Source organism: Microcaecilia unicolor, chromosome 3 (assembly GCF_901765095.1).
Source record: "Microcaecilia unicolor chromosome 3, aMicUni1.1, whole genome shotgun sequence".
In the NCBI taxonomy this organism is placed as follows: Eukaryota; Metazoa; Chordata; class Amphibia; order Gymnophiona; family Siphonopidae; genus Microcaecilia; species Microcaecilia unicolor.
The window spans coordinates 460,458,961-460,483,357 of NC_044033.1; the positions used below are offsets into that span (position 1 = coordinate 460,458,961).

General features: G+C 41.4%; 1 protein-coding gene across 1 annotated transcript in view; it reads left to right on the forward strand.

The window, feature by feature from the left end:
- Window positions 1-20,252, forward strand: part of LOC115465213 (orexin receptor type 2-like) — a 107,459-nt gene extending 87,207 nt beyond the window's left edge. Inside the window, exons 6-7 of the mRNA XM_030195611.1 lie at window positions 11,495-11,616; window positions 20,026-20,252. Of these exons, the coding sequence (XP_030051471.1) occupies window positions 11,495-11,616; window positions 20,026-20,252 (349 nt within the window). The remainder of the gene's footprint in view (window positions 1-11,494; window positions 11,617-20,025) is intronic.
- Window positions 20,253-24,397: the final 4,145 nt, after the last annotated feature.

A 24,397-nucleotide genomic window follows, 5' to 3' on the forward strand; every position in this document is an offset into this window, starting at 1 on the left:
AAAAAAAATTCTAACACAAAAAGCCGCACACCTTTTCTTCTATATCTCATCCAGTCTCCAACCCTTGTGTTGCTTTCTTGGTCTCACAGTTTTCCAGTCATCTTAAACATAGGCCAGGAAATATAAAGGCACTGGATACTTGAATCAGATCTGGCAGACATGAGACCCTCACAGCAAAGGAGAGGGAATCCAAAGCACAGAAGACAATGCCAAACAAAAAAACAACACAAAATGGGCCTCCAAGAGTGTGTTTGCAGCCAACCTTTAATAAGAGACCCGACACAGGCCATGTTTCGGCAGAACACCTGCGTCAGGGGTCATCAGTGTCAGTAACACAATCTGAGCGCCATCAGAGTGCCTAACATGCACTCAATTATAGAGATGCTTCTTTAGATTATACGTACTCAAGGGACAGGAAGATGCCTACTGTACCTGAATTTATATATATATATATATATATATATATATATATATATATATATATATATATATATATATATAAAGGAAAACCTCTGGAGGCCAAAAATGAACTGCTACCCCTTCCTCTTCTTTAGTCTGCTTTTAGGAATCAACAGCACAAAAAATGCTTTTCAGCTGTGTGTAGGCAGCACAAATTGATGTGGTTATTTAAAAGCTGGTAATGTGCTGCATTAACAATTGTAATGTATATAGTAGAAGAATTCTGGCACCGTATGCTCGTGCTCATTTCTTGAACAAAAAGAATAGATGGCAGCCAGCGCTTCTCCAAGTTCCAATAAGTCTGCCATCTGTCTTTCTGTGTAAGAAAAATATGGTCTAGAATATTCTTGATGTATTATGTGCATGCATTTTTTAGACTCAGTCCACTAATGATATATGCACAGACAGAGAGAGGGACCTTGGGGTGATTGTATCAGAGGATCTGAAGGTGAGAAAACAGTGTGACGAGTTGGTGGCTGTAGCCAGAGGGATGTTAGGTTGCATAAACAGAGACATAACCAGCAGAAGAAAGGAACTGCTGATACCCCTGTGCAAGTCGTTGATGAGGCCCCACTTGGAGTATTGTGTTCAGTTTTGGAGGCCATATCTTGCTAATGATGAGAAAAGACATGAAGTGGTCCAGAGAAACGTGACAAAAAAAGAATGGGGCTTGCAGTGAAAGATGTATGAGAAGAGACTGGAAGACCTGAATATGTATACCCTAGAGGAAAGATGGGAAAGACGGGAAAGAGGGGAGATATCATACAGATGTTTAAATACTTGAAAGGTATTAATATAGAAACAAATATTTTCCAGAGAAGGGGGGATGGTAAAATTAGAGGACATGAATTGAGTTGTAGGGTGTTGGTCTTAGGAGTAATATCAGGAATTTATTTTCACAGAGAGGGTGGTCAATGCCTAAATACCTTCCTGAGGGAGATGGTAGAGACAAAAACAGTGACTGAATTCAAAAAGACATGGAATGAACACAGAGGATCTCTATTCCATTTGTTCAATTAATGGTCATGTGCTAATTTCCCAATTAGCACATAGCCATTAGTGCAGGAGACCTTACCAACATCATTTACTAGGCAGGAGGCGCTCCCATGCTAATCACATGCGGATCCCAAAACTACCAGGGAACACCTAAGCTCATCCTGCAGTAATGCCTTTTAACATTCTTTAGAAGAAGAAGTAGGGATAGAGCAAAACCTGCTCATGAAAACTATGGGCAAGCTTGATCTCCTGCTACTCTAAATGCCTTCATTTAGGCCCTGACAAGTGATGTTACAAAACACAGCAAACAGAAGACAAATACATAAGTACATAAGTATTGCCATACTGGGACAGACTGAAGGTCCATCAAGCCCAGCATCCTGTTTCTAACAGTGGCCAATCCAGGTCACAAGTACTTGGCAAGATCCCAAAAAAGTACAATACATTTTATCCTCCTTATCCTAGAAATAAGCAGTGGATTTTCCCCAACTCCATGTTAATAATGGTCTATGGACTTTTCATTTAGTAAGCCAGCCAAACCTTTTTAAAACCCCGTTAAGCTAACTGTTTTTACTACATTCTCTGGCAACAAATTCCAGAGTTTAATTACACGTTGAGTGAAGAAAACTTTTTTCCCATTCGTTTTAAAGTTACTACTTTGTAGCTTCATCACGTGCTCCCTCCAGTCAAAGTCACCTCTTTTCCCCTCTAGTCAAAGCCACCAAGTCCAAGACTTGTGTGCATTTAAAAAAATGTATTTTATATTATGATGGAGGATCCAGTATGACTGCCTAGAAGGGGTTAATCCTGTCCTTTTTTTTATACTAGCTTTTGGAGTTGAGACACATAAGGTTTGCTGCTTGCCCTTCCCCTCCTTATTTTGTTTTATTGTCAATACTATCTTCCTGCTACAACCTGTATCCCACTGCTATTTTGTTCTTCTAGTCTGTTGTGTGAATGCTTTATTCTTTCCTATCGAAAAATGGAGTTCTTTTCCTTCCTCCTGTGCTTTGTAGATTGTACACCCAGAAGCGTAGCAAGGGCAGCTGACACCCGGGGCGGTTCGCCGCTGCGCCCCCCCCCCCCGGGTGCAGCACGGCGCACCCCCCCCCTCAGAACACGAACGCACCCTCCCCCCGGAGCGCAGTCTTACCAAGGGGGACGGGCGGGAGGACCACTCCGCCCCAAGTGAAGTTGCTGGGAGCTGCGTCGGCTCCGTTGGTTCCCCTGTTCTCTCTGCTCCGGAACAGAAAGTAACCTGTTCCGGGGCAGAGAGAGCAGTGAACAAGCGGAGCCGACACCCCCCCAGCAACGTGCACCCGGGGCCATTGTCCCCCCTTCCTTCACCACTGTGTACACCGCTTTGTCCTGCCCAGTCAGTTAAAGCGGTTTAGCAAGTTTCAATAAACTATAAGCATAAACTACTCCCAGGAGTAGTCTAATGGCTAGAGTAGAGGGTGGAGAACCAAAATCCAAGGAGGTTAGATCGAGACAGCTGAAGCCTGTTAGAAGAATAGATAATGAGAAAAATCTAACACTCAAATTTGTTTGCTTCTTGAAGATGAAAACATCCAGGAATAAATCAGTCTCGTAGTGTTTTTTCTTGTTTTCTCAGTAATCAGTTACAGAATGAGATCAGTTTATATAAAGAATCTCGAATTTAGTGGTATGTAGGATCAGACCAAGCATGTCTTTCCCAAAGGGAAATTATATTAGAGAAATAAAATCAATTTCATAAGAGCATAAGATAAGCCATGCTTTTCACTTAAAGAACTGGCTACGTTCCAGTTATGAAACTCATTGAACTATTTTTTTGTGTGTATCATCTAGGTGTATTTATTTATTTATTTATTTATTCATTCATTCCAAACTTGCTATACCATGTTAACTGGCAATAAGAAAACAGAAAAGGAACTACAATTTATAAGAGGAACGAGGCCCATGCAACACCAGACAATGATCGTTTAATGATCTCAAAACTTGCGCAGGAGAATAAGGAATAGTTAGAGTAGAGAGTGATGTGATGGAATTTCCTGTGCAGCAATTCAGCATTACCACCAAGCTATGACAGGAGCCCATCAGTAGTGCCTGCCCCCACCGTGCACCATTTCCAGAATGAAAGAATTTTTAGAAGGGTTACGCTGGGTTAGTGTGGCAGCCCTTACTGCCTCCTAAATAGGTGGTGGGATGGGTTTCCCTGGGAAATGACTGCGCAGCAAGTGCTTAACTTACCTCATGGCCATTTCCTTTTTTAAAAAAAGCCTTTTACCAGCTGCGATAAACAGGGGCCTCGGCATGTGGTAAACTCATGTGCAGGCTACACTGCAGGGGTCCTTTTACCGCAGCTTAGTAAAAGGACCCCTAAGTGAGGCTTAAGGATATAAATACAGTATATATTTTCTAAAGGAGCGCATAAACAGGAAGGAATATGATAGACATTCAAAGTTATCTATAATGCACAAGAAACAAACCGCCCGATATTCAAAGCTTTTTAAGTGGGCAGGAGCCTTTCCTGCCCGGTTAAATCACTTACCACTGCCTAAATGGTGATATTGATTTGATATATTTGTTTAATATTGTATTTATTTATTAAGATTTATTTACTGCCTTTTTGAAGGAATTCACTCAAGGCGGTGTACAGTAAGAATAGATCCAACATGAGCAATAGGCAATTACAGTAGTAAAAATATTAAAATACAAAGTATGGCATGGAGGGGCATTTTTGAAAGGTCATCCAAGTATGAATTAGGATGCCCTCGCGAAGTCGCAAAATCAGGAAGGTATCATCGAAAAATAGTATGGGCGTCCTTAGACATTCCATTATCGCAGTGCAAAACGCCCAAATCAGGGACGCCGAAAGTATAATAAAAAGGACGTCCATCTTCCAGAACTGCCAAAGGACGTCCCTAAAACATTCACTGTACTTGCCAATTTGTTTTAATCTAACAGAATTATTGGGAAGTTTTGGAGAAGCTGTCATTGAAGCTACTTTAATTGCCACTTTTGCATTGGAACCAGACCATGTCTGGATCCTTTGTTTGTATTTCCATTCTAAAGATCAGATATTTGGGGGTCAAAAAACCTATGTATTTCCTGACATAAACAAATGAGGAGACAAGCTGCCAATATTCAGTGGTACTTAACCAGGTAGTGTAGCTGAATATCGGCTCTAACTCACCATGTGCAAAGTGGCTAGGTCACAGGTGGTACAGGAGTAGAATTTGGGAGGAGCCACTACTTAGCCAGTTAGGGCTAGATTCTATTATATGGTGCCTGAAAATTCTGCACAGAAAAAAAACCACACCTAGACGTATACTACATTTTATAAATTACGCCTAAAGTTCTATGCGGTTTGTAGTATACATCCAGCATCCATTCATACAACTAAATTTAGTCGCGGCCAGTTATGCCTAAATTATGCGTGGTTCGGGTGTATTCTAAAACAATGTGCATTGATTTTATAAATGCCTATGACACATCCATGGCCATGCCTCCTTTTCAATTATATGGCTTAGGGCCCTGTTTACTAAGACGCGCTAGCATTTTTAGATTGTACCTAAAATTAGCACGTGCTAAACACTAGAGACACCTATATGGGTGTCTTTAGCATTTAGCATGCGCTAATGTTTAGCATGCACTAAAAACGCTAGCATGCCCTTTGCACTGCTTAGTAAACAGCGCCCTTAGAATGTAGGTTCATCACATTATAGAATATACTTAGGGCTCCTTTTACTAAGCAGCGGTAAGCCCAATGCAGGCATACTGCTCGCTATAAAGAAATTACCACCGATCTACCGCGGCAGCCCGGCAGTACTTCCCACCCCTAGTGTACCATCATTTCTGGTGCTCCAAAAATGTATTTATTTTTGTAGCGCCGGAGTGCACCCGGCGGTAATTGGGCAGTGCCGTGTGCTGCACGGTTACAGCTGGGTTAACGTGGGAGCCCTTACCACCACCTCAATGGATGGTGGTAAAGGCTCCCCCCAAAATGGCCACGTGGCAAGTGCTTTACTTGCCCAACAGCCATTTCCTACAGGAAGGCAAGACTTCCCTTTTACCAGCTGAGGTAAAAGGGGGGCACACATGTAAAACATGCATCGATGCCAGCGCAGGCCCCCTTTTGCCACAGCTTGGTAAAAGGGGCCCTTTGACAGCTGTACATGTAATTATTGACAATTAGTGTCAATAATTGCTTTTTAATTGGCAATTATAAGCGCTGATTGGCTTGTTAACTAATTAAGTTGTACATGCAAATAGAGAATATGACTGTATTCGCATGCGCAACTTTAATCACACTATATAGAATCTGGGGGTTAGTGATAATATTCAATCTGCTGGCTGCCTAAGTATGCAGATAAAGTTAAACTTTATCCACTGAGTAATTTGGGCACTGATCTCAACAGCAATTGGTGCCTGGTTAACTTCTGGGTTGCTGCACCAAACCAGAGATTCAATGGTGCATTTTGGTTGTCCTTAAAATGCAAGTTAAAATCTCCAATTAAAATAATTGAAACTGCTCAGAGACAGTAGCAAAATAGAATACCAGCTGTTCCATTTCTACCAGAGTATCTTTGGAAAGGTGATAAATTAAATTGAAAACCCATCACAGCTGTTGAATCAATAGTAAAGAGAAAGGCTTTTGTAACAAAAAAATAAAAGGAGACAGAGTGTGTATGGTATGGAACCCTTGCGTGCATGAGCCAGATAGAATGTGTGATGTCATCAGGAGTTGTGCTGTTGTGAGAGGCAGTTAAAAAAAACTGAAAGGGGAAAAAAGGCAAGTGTGGCTGCTGACTGGGTTTCACACTAACTTTAGAGTTAAAATAAGTTATAGATCTCTAGTTTTCAGGATTTTAGTAGTTTGAGAGATTAAGAAAACTGTGTAAGTGAGGATGAAGAAGGAACGTTTGTGTTTACAGGGATGGGAAAAAAACCGTTGGGAAAGTAGTTTCTTTTGTTCTGTTGAGGTTAGAGCTCTTTACAGGGGGGGAAGAGCTGATACAAAGAATAAAACTTCCTTAAGGATATAGTTGAGTGCAGTGCCGTAGCGAGGGTGCCTGACACCCGGGGCGGGTCGCAGCTGCGCGCCCCCCGGGTGCAGGGCACGGTGCCCCCCCCTCTGGAGCGCACCCCCCCCCGAAACGCACCCTACCTTGCAGCGGGGGGCAGGAGGGAGGGACGATCCGCCCCCAGTGCACATCACTGGGAGCTGCGTCAGCTCTGCTGCTTCCCTGCTTTCTCTGCCCTGGAACAGGAAGTAACCTGTTTCGGGGCAGAAAGAGCAGAGAACCAGTGAGCCGACACCCCCCCCCCCAGCGCGTGCACCCGGGGCGGACCGCCCCACCGCCCCCCCCTTCCTACGCCACTGGTTGAGTGTTATTAGGAAAAGCTATTGAACTAAAGATTTCTATGTTAAAATCAGCTGGTGTGAGAAGTTGGGGAAAAGTTTTCTTAAGAAAAAGAAAAAAAGAAAGAAACAGAAAATTGACCCAGAGAGGAATAACCTTAGGAAGAACTGCTTCTTTTAATTTCTGGTAATTTTCCTGGGTATGAGGGGAGAAAAAAAAATAAAAATAAAACAGTAATCAGTTTAGACTATTCAGCGCTGTAGATTGCTGAGGAGGAGCTGCAGTGACTTCAGGCTGCAGGCAGCTCTAGAATGTTGGAGTCAGCTTAATGAGCAGAGTTGGAAACAGCACAGTAGATTCAGGGCTGCACCACAAATAAGAGACGCTTGAGCGAAGTGCTGAGAATTGTGTGATGACTTAACATGTTGTTTAGGTTAGGAATGCTTAAGTTGAGGTGTAAGAGATTTTGTGTGTTGCAGTATTGAATTGAGCGTGGCAGAGAGTGAATTGTTTACAATACATAAAAAGTACAGGGATGCATAATTTTATTTTATTTTCCTAAATAGTTAGTTTACACGGCTTTTCTGCCTAAGAAGTCACTGCATCAGCTGCATACGCAGGGAGACAGGGTATTTCCTCTTTGATTTCTTTGAGAAAGGTTAGTAGGTTCCGAAAGCACCATTGAGGAAGGAGGATCCGGAGACTAAATTGCCCAGCTGCTGAAAATCAAAAGGTACCCATCGCAAGAAAGCACCTGAGCAGGTGAAGTTTTTTTTTTTTGTTGTTGTGTGCACACTTAATGATTTTTAAGAAAATTATCTTTTTCTTTTTACTGTGTTAGAAATGAACATTGAGCTTAATGATACTTATGTGAAGTACCACGTACCTGTCAGAGAACAGGAAAAATGAATTAGCATTGAGTGTGTTAGAATAAAACATTTTGTTGTTAGAAAGAATAAAATGGACTATTAGAATAATTTCTACTAGTTGTTTAATTTCAATAAACGTTAATTTGCAATATTTTCCTTGCTTTGTTGAAGGTTCAGATAGCGGGTAGGGGCACTGTGACATTCCTAGAATTGGTCCCTACAAGTATTCACTCTATGACTTCATAGAGGCTACACTTTCATAATTGGAGGGGAGGGAAGAAGCAGCAATCACCACAGAATAAACATTATTATAAATGATAGTTTATTGACTCAAAAGACAAACTCAATGAAATATCCCTAAGGACAGAGGGTCACTAAAGAAGGACATGCTACTTCAATCAACCATGTCTCTGTAACAAAATCCACATTTAGAAGGTTTTCTGAAATTAAATAAAATACTAAACGGGTCTAATTCATTTTAATGATCAATCATTGATATATGTACAAAACAATGAAGCACTAACTGCATATTTTAGGCAATAAAGACCATGATTAGGAGGAGGGATGACAAAGAACTAGGTATTATGAACCCTGTGCTGCCTTTAGCCTCGTTTTATAATTTGTCCCACTATATTTGCCTTGGTCCCACACTCTGGAAATAGGGAACACCCCCTGCTGCTTTTCAGCAAGTTGGAGAAATAGCAACCATTTTCCACTGCCTAAAATCATATAGCCCAATATAGATCTATGGTGGCCACCAGCTATATTATTAAGCATGTTTTTCAGTGCCACTATAGTTAAACAGACTGAATATACTTAAACAGTGCTGACAGGCAGCAGCTATTTATTGATTTATTGATTAGGATTTATTTACCACCAGTTTGAATGAATTCACTCAAGGTGGTAAATTTACAGCATGAATAAGTCAAACATAAGCAATAGACAAATACAGCAGTAGACATATTCAAACAACAATAAAAAGTATGACATGGTATGCAACATTACAATGTCAACACAATATACAATAAAACATTTTAATAAACAGCACAGAGTGTAACCCAGTGGTTATCATCCTTCCACCAGGTCTCAGAGATGCCTATTATATCTAATTTTTAATTTAGTGTAATATATTCTAACCCTCCCTTCTTATTACTTAGGCTTCTGGCATTCACATATAAACATTTCAGACTATGTTTGTTGTTCCTATTTACATCAGCATGCTCAGTACTTGACAGTATTAATTTGCAATCTTTTGGCTGATTTTTTATTTTTATTTAAGGACACCTGATCTACTATGGTCTCTTTTGCAACCTCACTATCGGGATACCCTATCTTCCCTGTTTTGGTGATATCTTTGAAAGATACTTTATTCCAAACTATGCACTTTTGAGCGGCTGTCGGCCTTCCCTTAGTTTGTAGTTTAAAGGCTGCTCTATCTCCTTTTTAAATGCCAATGCCAGCAGCTTGGTCCCACCCTGGTTAAGATGGAGCCCATCCTTTCGGAATAGGACAGAAAAAGAAATTTGAAAACCATCTGTAAAACCCTCCAGAAGCAATCTTGCCTCATCCTGTAGAGGATAAGAACTCAACTATTCCTTCATTTCCAACGAATTAACTGGAGACGGGGCCTTGCAAAATATTTCCAGTGAGTACTACTCTGGGTCCAGAGACTCTGGGAGCTGTACCACCTTTTCCACTACAATGGAAGGGTGGATGACTTCCTCCACAGATCGAATATCTGTGTCTAAACTTACAGAATTGTCGAGCGCATTGCCCTGAGTTGAAGTGAAAATAGGCACTACCACCCAAACTTCATGGGCGCCAAATCTACCCGATGTACTGCCTGCTCTGGTAGATTTGACTGAAAGTTTCCCCATACACTAATTTCTGCCTGATTTCCCAACTCTCCAACACTCCCCGAAAGGACCAGGGATGAAATGGAGTCATTTCAGTTAACCATATATTAATGTCCCTAAATCCCCATGCATTATATTTATCCTTCGTTACCTGCTTACTGAAGTGAGTGTCATAGTTTAACCATGACCATCCTCCAAATATTCTATAAGCCCTCAACATCATATCCAAATACATGGAAACATGGATACAATTCAGGCTTAGCCTCTCCTAACACAGCTGCATAAATGTTAAACCTAATAACCAATTATGAATAGACTTCGGCACCTTAACCCTGTTCTTTTTCTACCTCCTCCTTTCTATCATCATTCTTTTCCAACTCATAATCTTGTTCTTTTACCAATAAAGCAAATAAAAATCCACAAATTTGCATTTTAAAATTCTTCTAACTTTTAAAGATATATTCATTCCAAACAGAGCTATTGCACTAAATGTATGACCACTTTTACCTGTGACTCTGATGATTCCCATACCTTTATTGGGCTTTTTTTAGGATCTCTTCTTTGATGTTTTTCATAATCTAAATGCTTTACTACATGTCTCAAATTATGCATAATTATTTTGTCTTTTAAACGCTTGCACAATCCTTTACCCACAACCTCACCCTTCCTCCCCTCTGTCCTTTTTTCTCTCACAACACCATTAAATTGAGTCTCACCATTAGATGTCTCTTCATCTTCCTTCTGAGATTTACTCATAGTGCTCCTTCTGTCTTTTTGCTTGGCTTCTAACCTTTAAAGACCCTTTGTCAGACTTTTGAGCCTTTCTAGCCATCTTTAATTCATATGTAAATTTTTGCCTCTCCACACCTCATTCCAGCTGTTCTTTCTTATTTGCAGATGTCCCACCACTTCACAATTGTTCAGCTTCTGAAGCATTTCTTTCCTACATGTAAAGTGTAAGCATCCTCCATCTCCAACCTTATCTTTTTTGGAGCCATTTCACTTAGGATTGCTCTCATATATAATAGCCCCACACAAATTAAAACAACCTCCAAAACACTCCCACAATTCATAAAGATAGCCCACCCCTCCAACTGTTTAATTTAATATTAAGAAAATCAATTACCCAAATTACCTTACCTCCCCTCACCAAAGTATACACGTGAACGATATCCGAAGCGTCTCTTCCAAGCATTACTGTCCCTTTAAATTTCACAGGAAAACGAAGTGCTATGAAACTGAAACAAGTACTGCCCAGCCCTACAACACTGCTTGCCATTACCATGTCTCCACCTTGCCACAAACAACAAAAATTATACTAAAATAAATAATATAATACACTTTAAACAGCTCATGTCACAGCAAAATTATTCCCCACAGCCAGAAAAAAAAAAACAGTATTAATGGTGCCAGAATTACTACAAAGTTGACTGGCTACTGAACAAACCAACCACATGCCACTGACTCAACAAAGATAAAACTACAAAATGAGTGTGTGTGTGTGTGGGGGGGGGGGGGGGGGTCCTGCACACGTTATTCAGCCCAAATTAATTCTTGGGTTTTATTCTTAAAACTCTTCTTATATTATCGGCTGCTTTGTGGCCTCTTATGTTAACATAGTTTAACACAAATTGCCATTTACAAGTGGTTGTTATTTTTAGGTGTAAATAATGGAATTTCCATCTGAAATTGTGAATAAAGCTAAAACCCCCTGCTATATATATCGGGGACATAGTTCATTTTTATTGATGGTGTTAATACATTACAGAAGAAGAATTTGACAGTGAACCTCTCCTACAATGCAAATATTATTTCATTGAAACATTCAGCAAAAAGCAATCATACATCACATATGATTCTTAAAATGAATAACCCTTTTACTTGGAAAATGAATTTGAAAGAAAAGCTGCACAGTTGCTTTCCAAATACAATACACTGTTTCTCTCTAATGTTTTGTATCTTGCAGAGTTTTTGGCATGTTTAACCATACAAATGACAGAGAGATGGTCTATGCCTGGTTTACATTCTCACATTGGCTTGTGTATGCTAACAGTGCTGCAAATCCAATCATTTATAATTTTTTAAGTGGTAAGTATTTTATAATTGACCTCTAATTATGTTTTTTAAGGCTACAGCCTTTTTTTGTTCTAGCGTTACTATTTTTTTAAATGTTGAGCTTTTACTGCACCTTAATTTTTCACTGGAATAACTAACCTGCAGCGACCTCTAGTGGTAGTACCATGAGATTACTCTTAGGGGGTCGCTAATGTCATTAGAACCCTGTGCAAGCAAGGGGCAGGAGCAACAGGGGATTGTTTGTTGATCCTGCCCTGACTCCACTAGACACCAGGGATTAAAGTTAAGGGGGTGCTTTGGGAACCGTGTGAGAAGGGATTTGGGTCATGGGGACATCTAGAGGGGACTTCTATTCAGGGGGCATTGGGAAGGGATCTATTCAGAGGCATCAGGAGAATAATTTTGGGGGCAGGGGGATAGGATTGGGAGCATGGGGTGAAAGAGAGTGCATCTCCTTCTGTAAAGCATCAGACCCTTTAAGAAGCTCCTGAGAGCATCAGGCCATTTCACTGTGTCCTAATGCTCCCAGGAAAGAAAAATACCAACAGCTTTTTCCGGACATACTGTGTTGTTGTAGTGTTATACATGCATTAATGGGCAATAACATATATTAAGGCTGTAACACACTTTAATAGCTACTCCCCCCTCCCCACCCACCATACGTAGCACTTTACAATATCACATCCTTACTGCAATAAATAATACACAGACCGATATTGCAGCAGTTAGCGTTTTTTTAATGCTAACTGCCATAGTCAAAATTAGTCCCAGCTGAAAATCGGCCAAGACGCGTATAAAATTATCTGCCTATGTCTCAACCCTTCCCCTTCCCAATCCATCCTCTCACCCCCAGAGCATCATGCCCCCCCTTAACATCCCTTCCCACCCTGAACTTTGGCTACCCCTGTTCAGATCCTCCCTCTACCCCACCTGAAGAAAATACTAGGAGGCCCAAGCCCAGCCACCCCCATAGAGGTATATAACTTATACAACTAATTCTGATATTTGGGGTCTTATATATGTAGAAGGCCCAATATCCAGATATTCTACATACCTATATAAGATGCACAAAAGAATGGGCTTAGCATGTTCTAACACAGAACTTTCCTGAGTGCTAAGCCCATTTCTAGCATGTCTATAAAATAGCCCCTTTTTCAATTCTTTTGGTTTTTTTCAGGCCATGCGCTAGTGTTAGTTTTAGCATGCAGCAGCTGAAAAAAATTTAATGCAGGAGCACTTATCACCTTCAATTTAGGAGGTGCAAAGGGATCCCATGTCATAGGTGCACATTAATCAATTAAGGGCCCTTTTACAAAGCAGTGGTAGCTCTTTTGAGCAGGGACTGTCTCTTTGTGTCAGGTGTTCAGCGCTGCGTGCGTCTGGTAGCGCTATACAAATGCTAATAATAATAATAATTCTGTGCCATTTTTTACCATTATTCCTGGGAAAAAGGGGATTTTTTTCATGGGCCAGGAAATGGGCCTGCACTAATATTAAAACTAGTGCGTGCCTATTTACGGCCTGAGCCCTTACCGCCACCCATTGACTTAGTGGTAAGGGCACACGCACTACCCACGTGGTAACCATGCAGCATGCCCCAACATAGGCGCTGCTGGTTACCACCAGGAATGCCCTCCATAGTAGAAAATAGAAAATTATTTTCTACCACGGGATTCGGAACATGCCAAAATTGAAATTACTGCCAGGTGCACGCACTAGTGGAAATTGGGCGTGCGCTACCTGTGCATGAGCCCTTCTGTGCCTTTGTAAATGGGTCCCTTAGTTAATGCATCCATGCCCATTCTCTGCCCATGACATGCCCCTTCAAACAATAAATCCCCCTCCAAAAAGTAACATATGATTAGCACACACAAACAGGAAAATTACCACAAGATGCTTTTCAGCATATCCTGCGATAAGCTTTTTTACATGCTCTGAGCCCACGTTAGGTCTTACCATGCCTTAGTAAAATACTAATCTATATTCAGTGGCAGTAGCTAAACGTGATTGTGCCACTGAATATAGAAATAATGTGAAATGTCTAGATTAGATGTTTCCAATTATTCCCAAGACATTTTACTGAAAATTGCTGGATCGCTCCCATTTCTTCATTTATTTTGCTTCATTTTAAGAAGTGTTCTATTTTATTTGTTCTCTTCATTGTAAGTGTGCACTGTTCTAAAAGTGCTAAGTAAGAAGAAAGCATGTTGTTTTCTTCTCTTCCAACTATAATAATGGGGCTCATTTTCGAAAGAGAAAAATGTCCAAAAAGTGGCATAAACCAGCAGATGGATGTTTTTCTTGCAAAAACGTCCACATTATTAATTTCAAAATCCATTTTCAGACACCTTTCTATGCTGTTTGACTGCAGTGTGCCAAAATCACAAGGGGGGCATGAGGGGCGTGTCAATGGCGGGATTTGGGCATCCCTAACACTCAGACATTTTTCTGTTATAATGGAACAAAACAAAAATGTCCAGAGCTAAAAGTTGGACGGTTTGGTCTAGCCCTATTTTATTAACAACCAAGCCACAAAAAAGTGCCCTAAATGACTATATGACCATTGGAGGAATAAAGGAATGCCACATTACTCCCCCAGTGGTCACTGATCCCCCTCCCACTCCCCCAAAGATGTGAATGTACATACCAGCCTCTATGAACACTTCAGATGTTATGGCCAGTCCTATTAGAGTAGCAAGCAAGTCCCTGGAGTAGCCTAGTGGTTGATGCAGTGCACTGTGGAGAAGGGGACCCAGCCCCATAATCCACTCTGTTACACTTGTGGTGGAAAGTGTCAGCCCCCCCCCCCCCAACAAATACCTACATATAGGTGATACCTGCAGCCATAAGGGTTATTGTAGTAGTGTATTGATGGGTACAGTAAGTTTTCGGTGGGTTTTGGAGGGCTCACCATACAATATAACGGGGTAATGGTGAGATGTGTACCTGGGAGCTTTTATATGAAGTCTACTGCAGAGTCCCCTAGGGTGCCCCACTGCTCTGCTGGGATGTCTGTATGGCTAGTCTACTAAGACGTTCAGGAACGTTCATGTATTACCATAATTTATTCTTCCTTAACATATATATATATGCACATGATATATGTCTATACCATGATCTGTTCACATATGTTATGTTACATGTATGTTACCATGTATGTATGCAACTTAACACATTACCATTTGTAATTCTGTTACCCGGAAATGGCAACCCCCATTACGGCAAATGTAAGCCACATTGAGCCTGCAAATTGTTGGGAAAATGTGGAATACAAATGCTACAAATAAATAAATAAATAAAATAAGAATGCTGGATCCTCCTACATCCCAATGACTTGATTTTGGCATTTTTCAGTTGGGCTTTTTTTTTTTTTTTCAAAAATGGTCCAAAAAGATAGATGCACTAATCGTAAAAAGTCTAGAAAAATGTTTAGGAAACGGGCATTTTCAAAACAAATGGGGTATGTTTACTAAGGTGCATTAGCTATTTTAACGCGCCTTTAAAGTTAAGGCACGTTAAACGCTAATGCGCCAATACATTACTATAGGCTATCATGTTTCCTTTTTCTCCATTTATGGTTTTTGGACTCCAAAGTGGACTTGTGTTGGCACGTTATGTAAATTGAATTTTTACAGGTTAAGAATATTTTATTTTCACTTGTATTCTCAACATTGTCAAGTTTTCCGTTCAACTTTTATGATTTGGGGGTATGTTTACTAAGGTGCGTTAACATTTCTAATGTGCCCTTAAATTTAAGGCATGTTAAACGCTAATGCATCTATACACTTCTATGGGCATGTTAGCATTTAACATGCGTAAACCATTTAGACACGTTAAAAACACTAACATGCCCATAGCACCTTAGTTAACGTGGAGGGGCATAATCGAACATCGCCGGCCAAATAGGTCACCGGCGATCTATTGTGGAGGCGGCACTACAGCTGGCCAGAACCGTATTATTGAAAAAGATGGCCGGCCATTTTTTTTCGATAATACGGTTTAGCCCGGCCAAATGGCTTGGATTTCGCCGGGTTTGAGATGGCCAAGTTTGTTTTTCAGCGATAATGGAAAAATATACCGGCGATCTCCAATCCAGCGAAATCCAAGCCATTTGGTCGTGGGAGGAGCCAGCATTTGTAGCGCACTGGTCCCCCTGACATGCCAGGACACCAACTGGGCACCCTAGACATGTGTGGGTACATTGGGTTTTGGAGGGCTCCCATTACCAGCACAAGTGTTACAGGTAGGGGGGGGGATGGGTCTGGGTCCGCCTGCCTTAAGTGTACTGTGGTACCCACTAAAAGTGCTCCAGGGACAGGACTTGTTGCTGCTGTATAAGCTTAGCACACCAGTTGACACCTGAAGATTAATGTAGCTGAAAACGTCCTTTATTTAAATAAGCACGTTTACTCACAGTTAACTGCAGATCAGAGGTTGTGCCCCACTGGCAAAGAGTCTTCCTAGTACTGAGATTAGCAGTAGGTCAGAGCTGGCAGAATGCTGTACAATGCCCTCTTTCAGCCACATTCAAGGTAAGAACTAAGTTCTCTAACATGGCTAACACATGAAAGGGATCTAAAAGTGGCTTACAAACATTGCCACTACCTCATGGACTAACGGAAGTAAAATAGGGCACACTCTGACCCAGTTAGCAGGGGGAAAAGCACCATGGGAGTACAGCCCAGTACCCTACACCCACCACAATGCATTGCTGATGTGACTCTGCAGTGCACCTAACAGAAAAGGTGTCACACTCACCCGAGAGCCACATCACAACCAGGGAAAGGCTGTCGGAGGATAGAGCACATTCTGCTGTCATGGAGGTGGGTACACATAGGCGTAGTTTGACTGTTTCATTTGGGGGGGCAAAGGATAGGGCGGAGCATATTAGCATATTCATTTGCATATATACATATGCAAATGAATATGCTAATATGGAGGAAGGAATTGAAATTTAAAGACAAAATATCACAGATGCACATTTCAAAAAGCTGACATATTTCAGTTAATAAATTCTGAATAAAATACTTTTTTCTACCTTTGTTGTCTGATCATTTAGTTTCTCTATTCGCAAATGATATGTATGCTTAATTTGCAGTTCCCTCTCTTTCAAGCATCCTCTCCTCTGCAGTTTGGCAGCTGGCCTCTCTCTCAACTGTCCTCCAATTGTCCAGCAGCTCATCCTTCTCCCTCTCACCTCCTGATTCTGCAGGCCTTCTCTCTCTCAACCCACCCCCCCAACCTTGTGGTTCAGCTCATTCAACCTCCCTAGTCCAACAGCTTCTCCCCTTTCACCCCCCCCCCCCCCCCACTGATCTGGCAGCTTCCCTCTCTCTGACCCCCTCCAATTCGACAGTTCTCTCTCTCAACCCCCCAGGTGCCTGTAATCCAGCAGCTCCCCCTATCTCAATCACTCCCAGCCTGTGTGATCCAGCAGTTCCCCCTTTCTTAACCCCTCCTGCCCCTGTGATTCAGTGGCTCCCTCTCTCAAACAACCCCCCCCCCCCATTCCAATAACTCTCCTCTCTCTCAAGCCTCCCCACCAGCACTTGCAATCCAGCAGCTCCCTCTCTCTCAAATACTCCATCCATCGACCAGCTTCCTTCTCTCTCACCCGCACCAATACGGCAGCTCTCCTCTCCACCCTCCAACCCATCTACTTTTAAATAAATGCTTCTCTTCTCTAGCAGCGGCGAACAGGCAAGTGTAAAAACAGCAAGCAAGCGCAGCCAGGCTCAAGTACTCCGTCCTTCACTTTCTGAATCCTGACCTCTCAGCGTCCCGCCCGAAAGGAAATGACATCAGAGGAAGGCGGGATGCTGAGAGGTCAGGATTCAGAAAGCGAAGGACGGAGTACTTGAGCCTGGCTACGCTTGCTTGCTGTTTTTACACTTGCCTGTTCGCCACTGCGGGAAAGAAGATTAAGTTGTTTTCGTCGTCTTCGTCATTTGGGGGGGCATTGCCCCCCCTCGCCCCCCCCCCCAGTCTACGCCCATGTGGGTACATCATTTGAGGCTGGCAAAAAAGGTTTTAAATTTTATTTTTTTAGTGTGGGAGGGGGTTGGTGACCACTGGGGGAGTATGGGGAGGTCATCCCCCATTCCCTCCGGTGGTCATCTGGTCAGTTGGGGCACCTTTTTGAGGCTTGGTCGTGAAAATAAAAGGACCAAGTAAACCCGGTGAAATACTGCTTATCGCCGGGGTTTTTTTCCATTATCGGTGAAAGCCGGCCATCTGGTAGCCACGCCCATGCCCGCCCATGTCCCGCCTTCACTTAGCCGGCAACACTCCCCTTTGAACTTTCGCTGGCGAGGCGACGGGAAAGCAGCGATGCTGTTAAAAACACAGCTTTCGATTATACCAATTTTGCCGCTTTTCCGAGATCGCCGGCCATCTCCCGATTTATGTTGGGAAATGGCTGGCGATTACTTTTGATTATAAGCTGGATAGGCATTGATGTATTGTTAAAATGTTATAAAAATAAAATTAAAAGAATAGACTAATGCATGCTATGCTGGAATAGTGCACAGTAAGTAAGAATAGTGATCATTACTGATGACACAATTTAAGAGTTTTTCTATAGTTCCTTTCAGAAATCACATGAAATGATATTGCATATGCTGCTAACATATCATTTTTGTCCATGTGTTTTTAAGTTATTTTATTTTGAATGAGACCAAATCAATAATTTTTAGCATCACAAATCAACAGCATAGCCCCCCTCAATTTGGGCTCAAGCCTCCCCAAAATTGATGGGCTGTCTGCTGGTGTGGCTGGTGAGGGTCTCCAAGCCCCACCAGCAGAAGCCCTCCTCCAGCCGATGCTTGTTTTTCTGAGCCGCCACGCTGCCTAAATTGAGCATACATGAAGGCTCGCCTCCCCCATATATGCATGAAAGCCAAGCTTGCATTCAGTGGGGGTGGGAGGGAAGCAGGGTAAGCAGTGTGACAGCTGAGAAAAAGAAACATTGTTTGGTTGAGGGATCTGGTGGCAGGGTTTGGGAATCCCCTCCAGCCAAGGTATGTGGAATTGTGGCAGAAGCATGGCAAAGTTTTGTACCCCACCCCTCACTTTGGGCTCAGGCCCCCCAAAAAACCTGAGGGCTGGCTACATGCCTGCTATAAATCCAAAAGGTATTAAAACACACATTATCTGTTTTTGACTATGACTTGCTTGAATTTTAATGTGCATGTGTATATTTATACCTTTAAAAATAGCAGTGTAAAATGTGTGCATTAGCCTCCCCTCTTACAGTTTTGAAACTTCAATGTATGCAGAGGTTTTTTTTTGTCCCCTAACCAGAGATTATATCTCTTACATTTGAATCAATATACTAGAATTACAAAAGAAGATGCATTCTTTTAGCCAGCTGAAAAAAAATCCATTTGGGTGGTTCAACCATTGTACTCTCACAACACTTGATTTTACACATGTATTTATTTTATTTATTGCATTTGTATCCCACATTATCCCTCTTTGCAGGCTCAATGTGGCTTACAATTTGTCGTGGATACTGGAAATAGAAGAGAATATACATTTGGTTTTTCAGAGGGTTTTGGGTTACATGGTGGTGAAATACATGGTTGTATTAAAGCTTGTACAAAAAGACATTATAAGACATTCCTATATATATGAAAGAGTTACAAATGTTGATCTTTGTGATATATCTTGTCAAAGAGATAAGTTTTCAGTAGTTTACGGAAGTTGGTCAGTTCATGGACCGTTTTCAGGTTATGTGGTAGTGCGTTCCATAGCTGCGTGCTCATATAGGAAAAGGTAGATGTGTGCATTAATTTGTATTTCAGACCTTTACAGTTGGGAGGATGAAGGTTGAGGAATGTGCGAGAAGATTTTATTGCATTCCTGGGTGGTAGTTCAATTAGGTCTGACATGTAGGCTGGGGCGTCTCCGTGGATGATTTTATGGACTAGGGTACAAAGTTTGAACGTGATGCGTTCTTTAAGTGGGAGCCAGTGTAGCTTTTCTCGTAGGGGTGTCGCGCTTTCATATTTTGGTTTGCCGAATATTAATCTGGCTGCCGTGTTCTGGGCTGTTTGGAGTTTTTTAAGTATTTGCTCTTTGCAGCCAGTGTATAGTGAGTTACAATAGTCCAGATGACTGAGTACTAGTGATTGTACCAGATTGCGGAAGACAGACCTTGGGAAAAATGGTTTAAATTTTTTTAGTTTCCACATTGAGTGAAACATCGTTACCCTATCACAAGAAGAGGCGCTTTGAGGGCAAATGTTCTAAAACACTGACAGCTCAACCTTGTTTCAGCATATGCTGTGACTGACACACTTATAAAGGTGATTTTTCAAGCATTGTTTTATCTACCCTTTCTAGTTTTATTGCGCATTCTCTCCAATTCAACTTTTGTCCTAGCAGACATAATAGAATGTCTTCTCTTTTGATTGGCAGGGAAATTCAGAGAAGAATTTAAAGCTGCTTTTACATGTTGTTGCCTTGGAGTTCAGCATCATGATGAGCAACGACTCAGCAGAGGACGCGCGAGCACAGGAAGTCGGAAGTCCTTAACCACACAGATCAGCAATTATGACAACCTGTCCAGACTTTCAGAACATGTTGTACTAACCAGTATAAACACAATCCCAACAAATAATAATGGAGCAATTCACAACTGGTAGTGTTTCTGATCTCATGTACAACATATTTCAACCGTTTCCACAGTATTTTTCGTTTCATTCTAGGACTATATATAAAATTTACATTTCAACAACAGTAAAAGTAAACATGATGATTTAAATGGATCAATTGTAAATTCGCGAAAATGCTATTCAATATTTTTTAAATGTAAAGAAAAAATAAAATGCCTTGTACCCATAAGACTGTTTTTTTATTTGTGAAATGTAGCCACAATGTAAATTTAATTTTACTACTATTACTACTATTTATCATTCCTCCTTACTAGAGGTATGCAGTGGCCTAGTGGTTAGGGTGGTGGACTTTGGTCCTAAGAAACTGAGTTCAATTCCCACTTCAGGCACAGGCAGCTCCTTGTGACTCTGGGCAAGTCACTTAAACCTCCATTGCCCCATGTAAGCTGCATTGAGCCTGCCGTGAGTGGAAAAGCACAGGGTACAAATGTAAGAAAAAAAAATTAATTTTACTACTACTTATCATTTCTAGCTACTAGAGGTATGCAGCACTGCACACTGAATATGTAAGAAACTGCTTGACAGAACTTACAATCTAATCAAGACAGACAAATAAGGGATAAGGGAATTACTTATGGTGGGAATGGTAAAACAGACAAGGGTACTGAACAAGTGAATATGAGTTAGGAGTTAAAACAAGCATCAAAAAGGTGGGCTTTTAGCCTAGATTTGAACATGGCCAGAGCTGGAGCTTGACATACTGATTCAGGAAGTCTATTCCAGGCATATGGTGCAGCAAGATAAAAGGAACGGAGTCTGGAGTTCACAGTGAAGGAGAAGGGTACAGATAAGAGACATTTACTGATGAAAGGCGTTCCCAGGGAAGAGTGTAGGGTGAGATAAGAGTGGAGAGCTACTGAGGAGCTGCAGAGTGAATGCACTTGTAAGTCAATAAAAGGAGTTTGAACTGGATGGATAGGGAGCCAATGAAGTGACTTGAGGAGAGGGCTAATATGAGCATAGCAACACTGGCAGAATATAAGCCATGCAGCAGAGTTTGGAAGGGGAGAAAGATGGTTTAGCGGGAGACCTTTGAGACATTCAGGCAGCAATGTCAGACAGGCAGGCTAAGACTTGGGCCTGGACTCCTGCTGAAATTTCTGGTGTGGAGAGGTACATGTGAGAGTTATCAGCATAAAGGTGATACTGAAAACCATGGGAAGAGATCACAGCACCAAGCAAAGAAGTATAGATCGAGAAAAAAAGAGGTCCCAAGACAGAGCCCTGAGGTGCACCAACTGATAGTGGGATAGAAGCGGAGAAGAATCCACCAGAGCATACTCTAAAAGTGTGATGGGAGAGATAAGAAGAAAACCAAGAAAGACCTGAAATCCAAGTGAGGACAGTGTATCAAGGAGTAGATGGTGATCAACAGTGTCTAAAGCATACAGCTATTATACAGGTAGTTATTTTATAAAGGTTTTTCAGATGTAAAATATCTTTAGCATACAGAAAAAGGCTTTTTAAAAATATTATGGCTATATTTGCACTGAGAATAATATGTGTATTTATACAAATGCTGTCCAGCATGCAGAGTTTGGGCAGAGCAGGAGCAGAACTGCAAGTAAATATGTGTTTTGTTTTGTTTTTTAACATACATATTCTATGACTATATATATGTGCATATCATTGCATCTGCCTTTGAGCAGGTAAATTTGTATATGTGAAATTACATGTCATTGAGGTCCAGGGCCGCCTGGGGCAAATAATGTTAAGGAGCCAGCCACCGTCCCTGCACCCTCTGCTGCTGTACCCTCCCCCCAGTCTTCTACTTGCCTGAAGTCATTGAAAGGCAGGCAGCATCAAAGTAACTTCCTGTTTCCGCATAGGCAGGATGCAGCAGGAAGAAGGACCCATGGCTAGCAGAACAGTCTCTCTCAATTCAATATCATTATATGACTCCAGGTAAGTAGGGGGAGGGAGGCTGAAGGGAAGGGAAAGCGCTGCATCTCACCTGGGCTGCTGGTGCTGGGCCCCCCTTGGATGCCGGCCGGCCCAAGGGAATCTTGCTCACCCCCATCTCAATGGCACTGTTGGGGTTGTTTCTCAGTGATTAGTATATAAATGCAGATCGAGGGATCTTATTCACATTTTCTTGGCAGGGTGCACTATTTCAAAATTACCTTATGTATGTAATTTACTGTAGGTTAGATACTTCATCAATCAGCCTAGTATTCAAAGACATTTATCTGGAGGTCAGGAGCCATTATCCAAATAAGTGCACTATCCTGGCCATATCCGTGAATTATCAGTGACACTTTCCAGACAGTTCTTTGGTGGAGTGAGGGTAGAACATAAAAGAATAAAATTGTATAATAATAAGAAGTATAGTAAGATTACTTTTATGACCTTCATTTTTTAATATACTCGTATCATGACATTCTGTATATATATATATATATATATATATATATATATTGTCTCTTATATATTTAATTATGTTTTTGGAAGTATATACTTCCTTTATTCATGTACACAAATAATGCCATGAGAGATATCTATGTATATATATTTTTTGTCATTCCTAATATACATATACTTTTTTATACATATTTTTATATGTATTTTTTCAGATATTTATCTTTCTTATTTTGTGTTAAAACACATTTGTTAATGTTTTAATATCCCTGTTCAGTTTTATCCTCTTTGTCATTGTTTTTCACATTATATATATATATATATATATATATATATATATATATATATATATATATATATATATATATGTTTTTTTTGTAGACTCCTGATGCAGGCCTAGCGGCCGAAACACAGCGTTTGTGTCGAGTCTTTTTATCAAATAAACGTTTGCTTTTGAAGAATTCATCTCTCCAGTCTTTGGTTTCCATGGTCAAACATCCCACTCTTTCTCATATCTTGTGTTCTTTCGTGGGACGTTGGAGTTCTCCTCCTCAGGCGGATTTTCCTGGGCACTTTTACTAAGCCACGGTAGGTTCTACACGTGTGCAGCATGCGCCCAAATGAGACTACCGCCAGGCTAGCGCATCCCCCCAGGAGATAATTTCAGATTTGGTGCATGCCCATAACGCCTGGACAAATTATTTATTTATTTCCTCCCACATGACCGTTTCCAGCAGTAATCGGCAGTTGGCGCTCGCCAACCGGTCACTGCACATGTAGCACGTGAACCCTTACCGCTAGGTCAATGGGTGGTGTTAAGAGCTCAGGCCGGTTTTAGATGTGTGTTGGTTTCAGTTTTCCTGCATGCCCTTTTCACGTCACATTAAAAAAAAACCTTTTTTGCAGACGCGATAAAAACTGCCCTGGCATGCACCTAATTCACACACCTACACTGCCGCAGGCCACTTTTTACCACAGCTTAGAAAAAGGGCCCCTATGTGAATAAAGTTAGGACAACAAAAAAGGTTGACCTACTTAAACATAATAACAAAATATGAAGAACCCTTTACCTAAAAGTCTCAATATCTTCTTTTCTTGTTACTTCTTTTTTTTTTATCCAGATTTCTATCATAATGTTTTATGTGGTGGGGAAAAGACTTCAGATACGCAGCAGTGTGGGCCTGAGACCTTACCGCCACCCGTTGACTTAGTGGTAAGGTCTCACGTGTGTCTACACTGCCGATTACCACCACGTGGTAGAAAATTTAAAAAATATTTGCGGACGCATGTAAAAAATGGAATTACTGCCCAGGGCTCGCGGTAGCCAGGCAGTAGTTCCAAATTGATGTGTGCTGGATACGCGTAGGCGCCTACACACCTTAGTAAACGGGCCCCTAAGTGATTTGCATAAGGCCATAGAGTACTGCTATGAGATTTGAACCTAGGCCGCCTGGTTCCTAGCCCACTGTTCTAGCCATTAGCCTACTCTTCCACTCTGTGATCCAGAAAGGGGGGGGGGAGGCTGAATATCACCACTATCTATATAGCTTGCACCAGTCACAACTGTATATGTATGTTGGGTGCTGCTGCTTCTGCAGATAGTGGTACAGAATATATGTGGACAATGTAAATGCTACAGACAGCACTTAAAACAAACACTGACTGCAGCATTCAAATATTGACTCAAATGTTTTTAAAGAAGTAAATACATTAAGGGGTCCTTTTACTAACGTGCATTAAGCACTCACAACTAGATG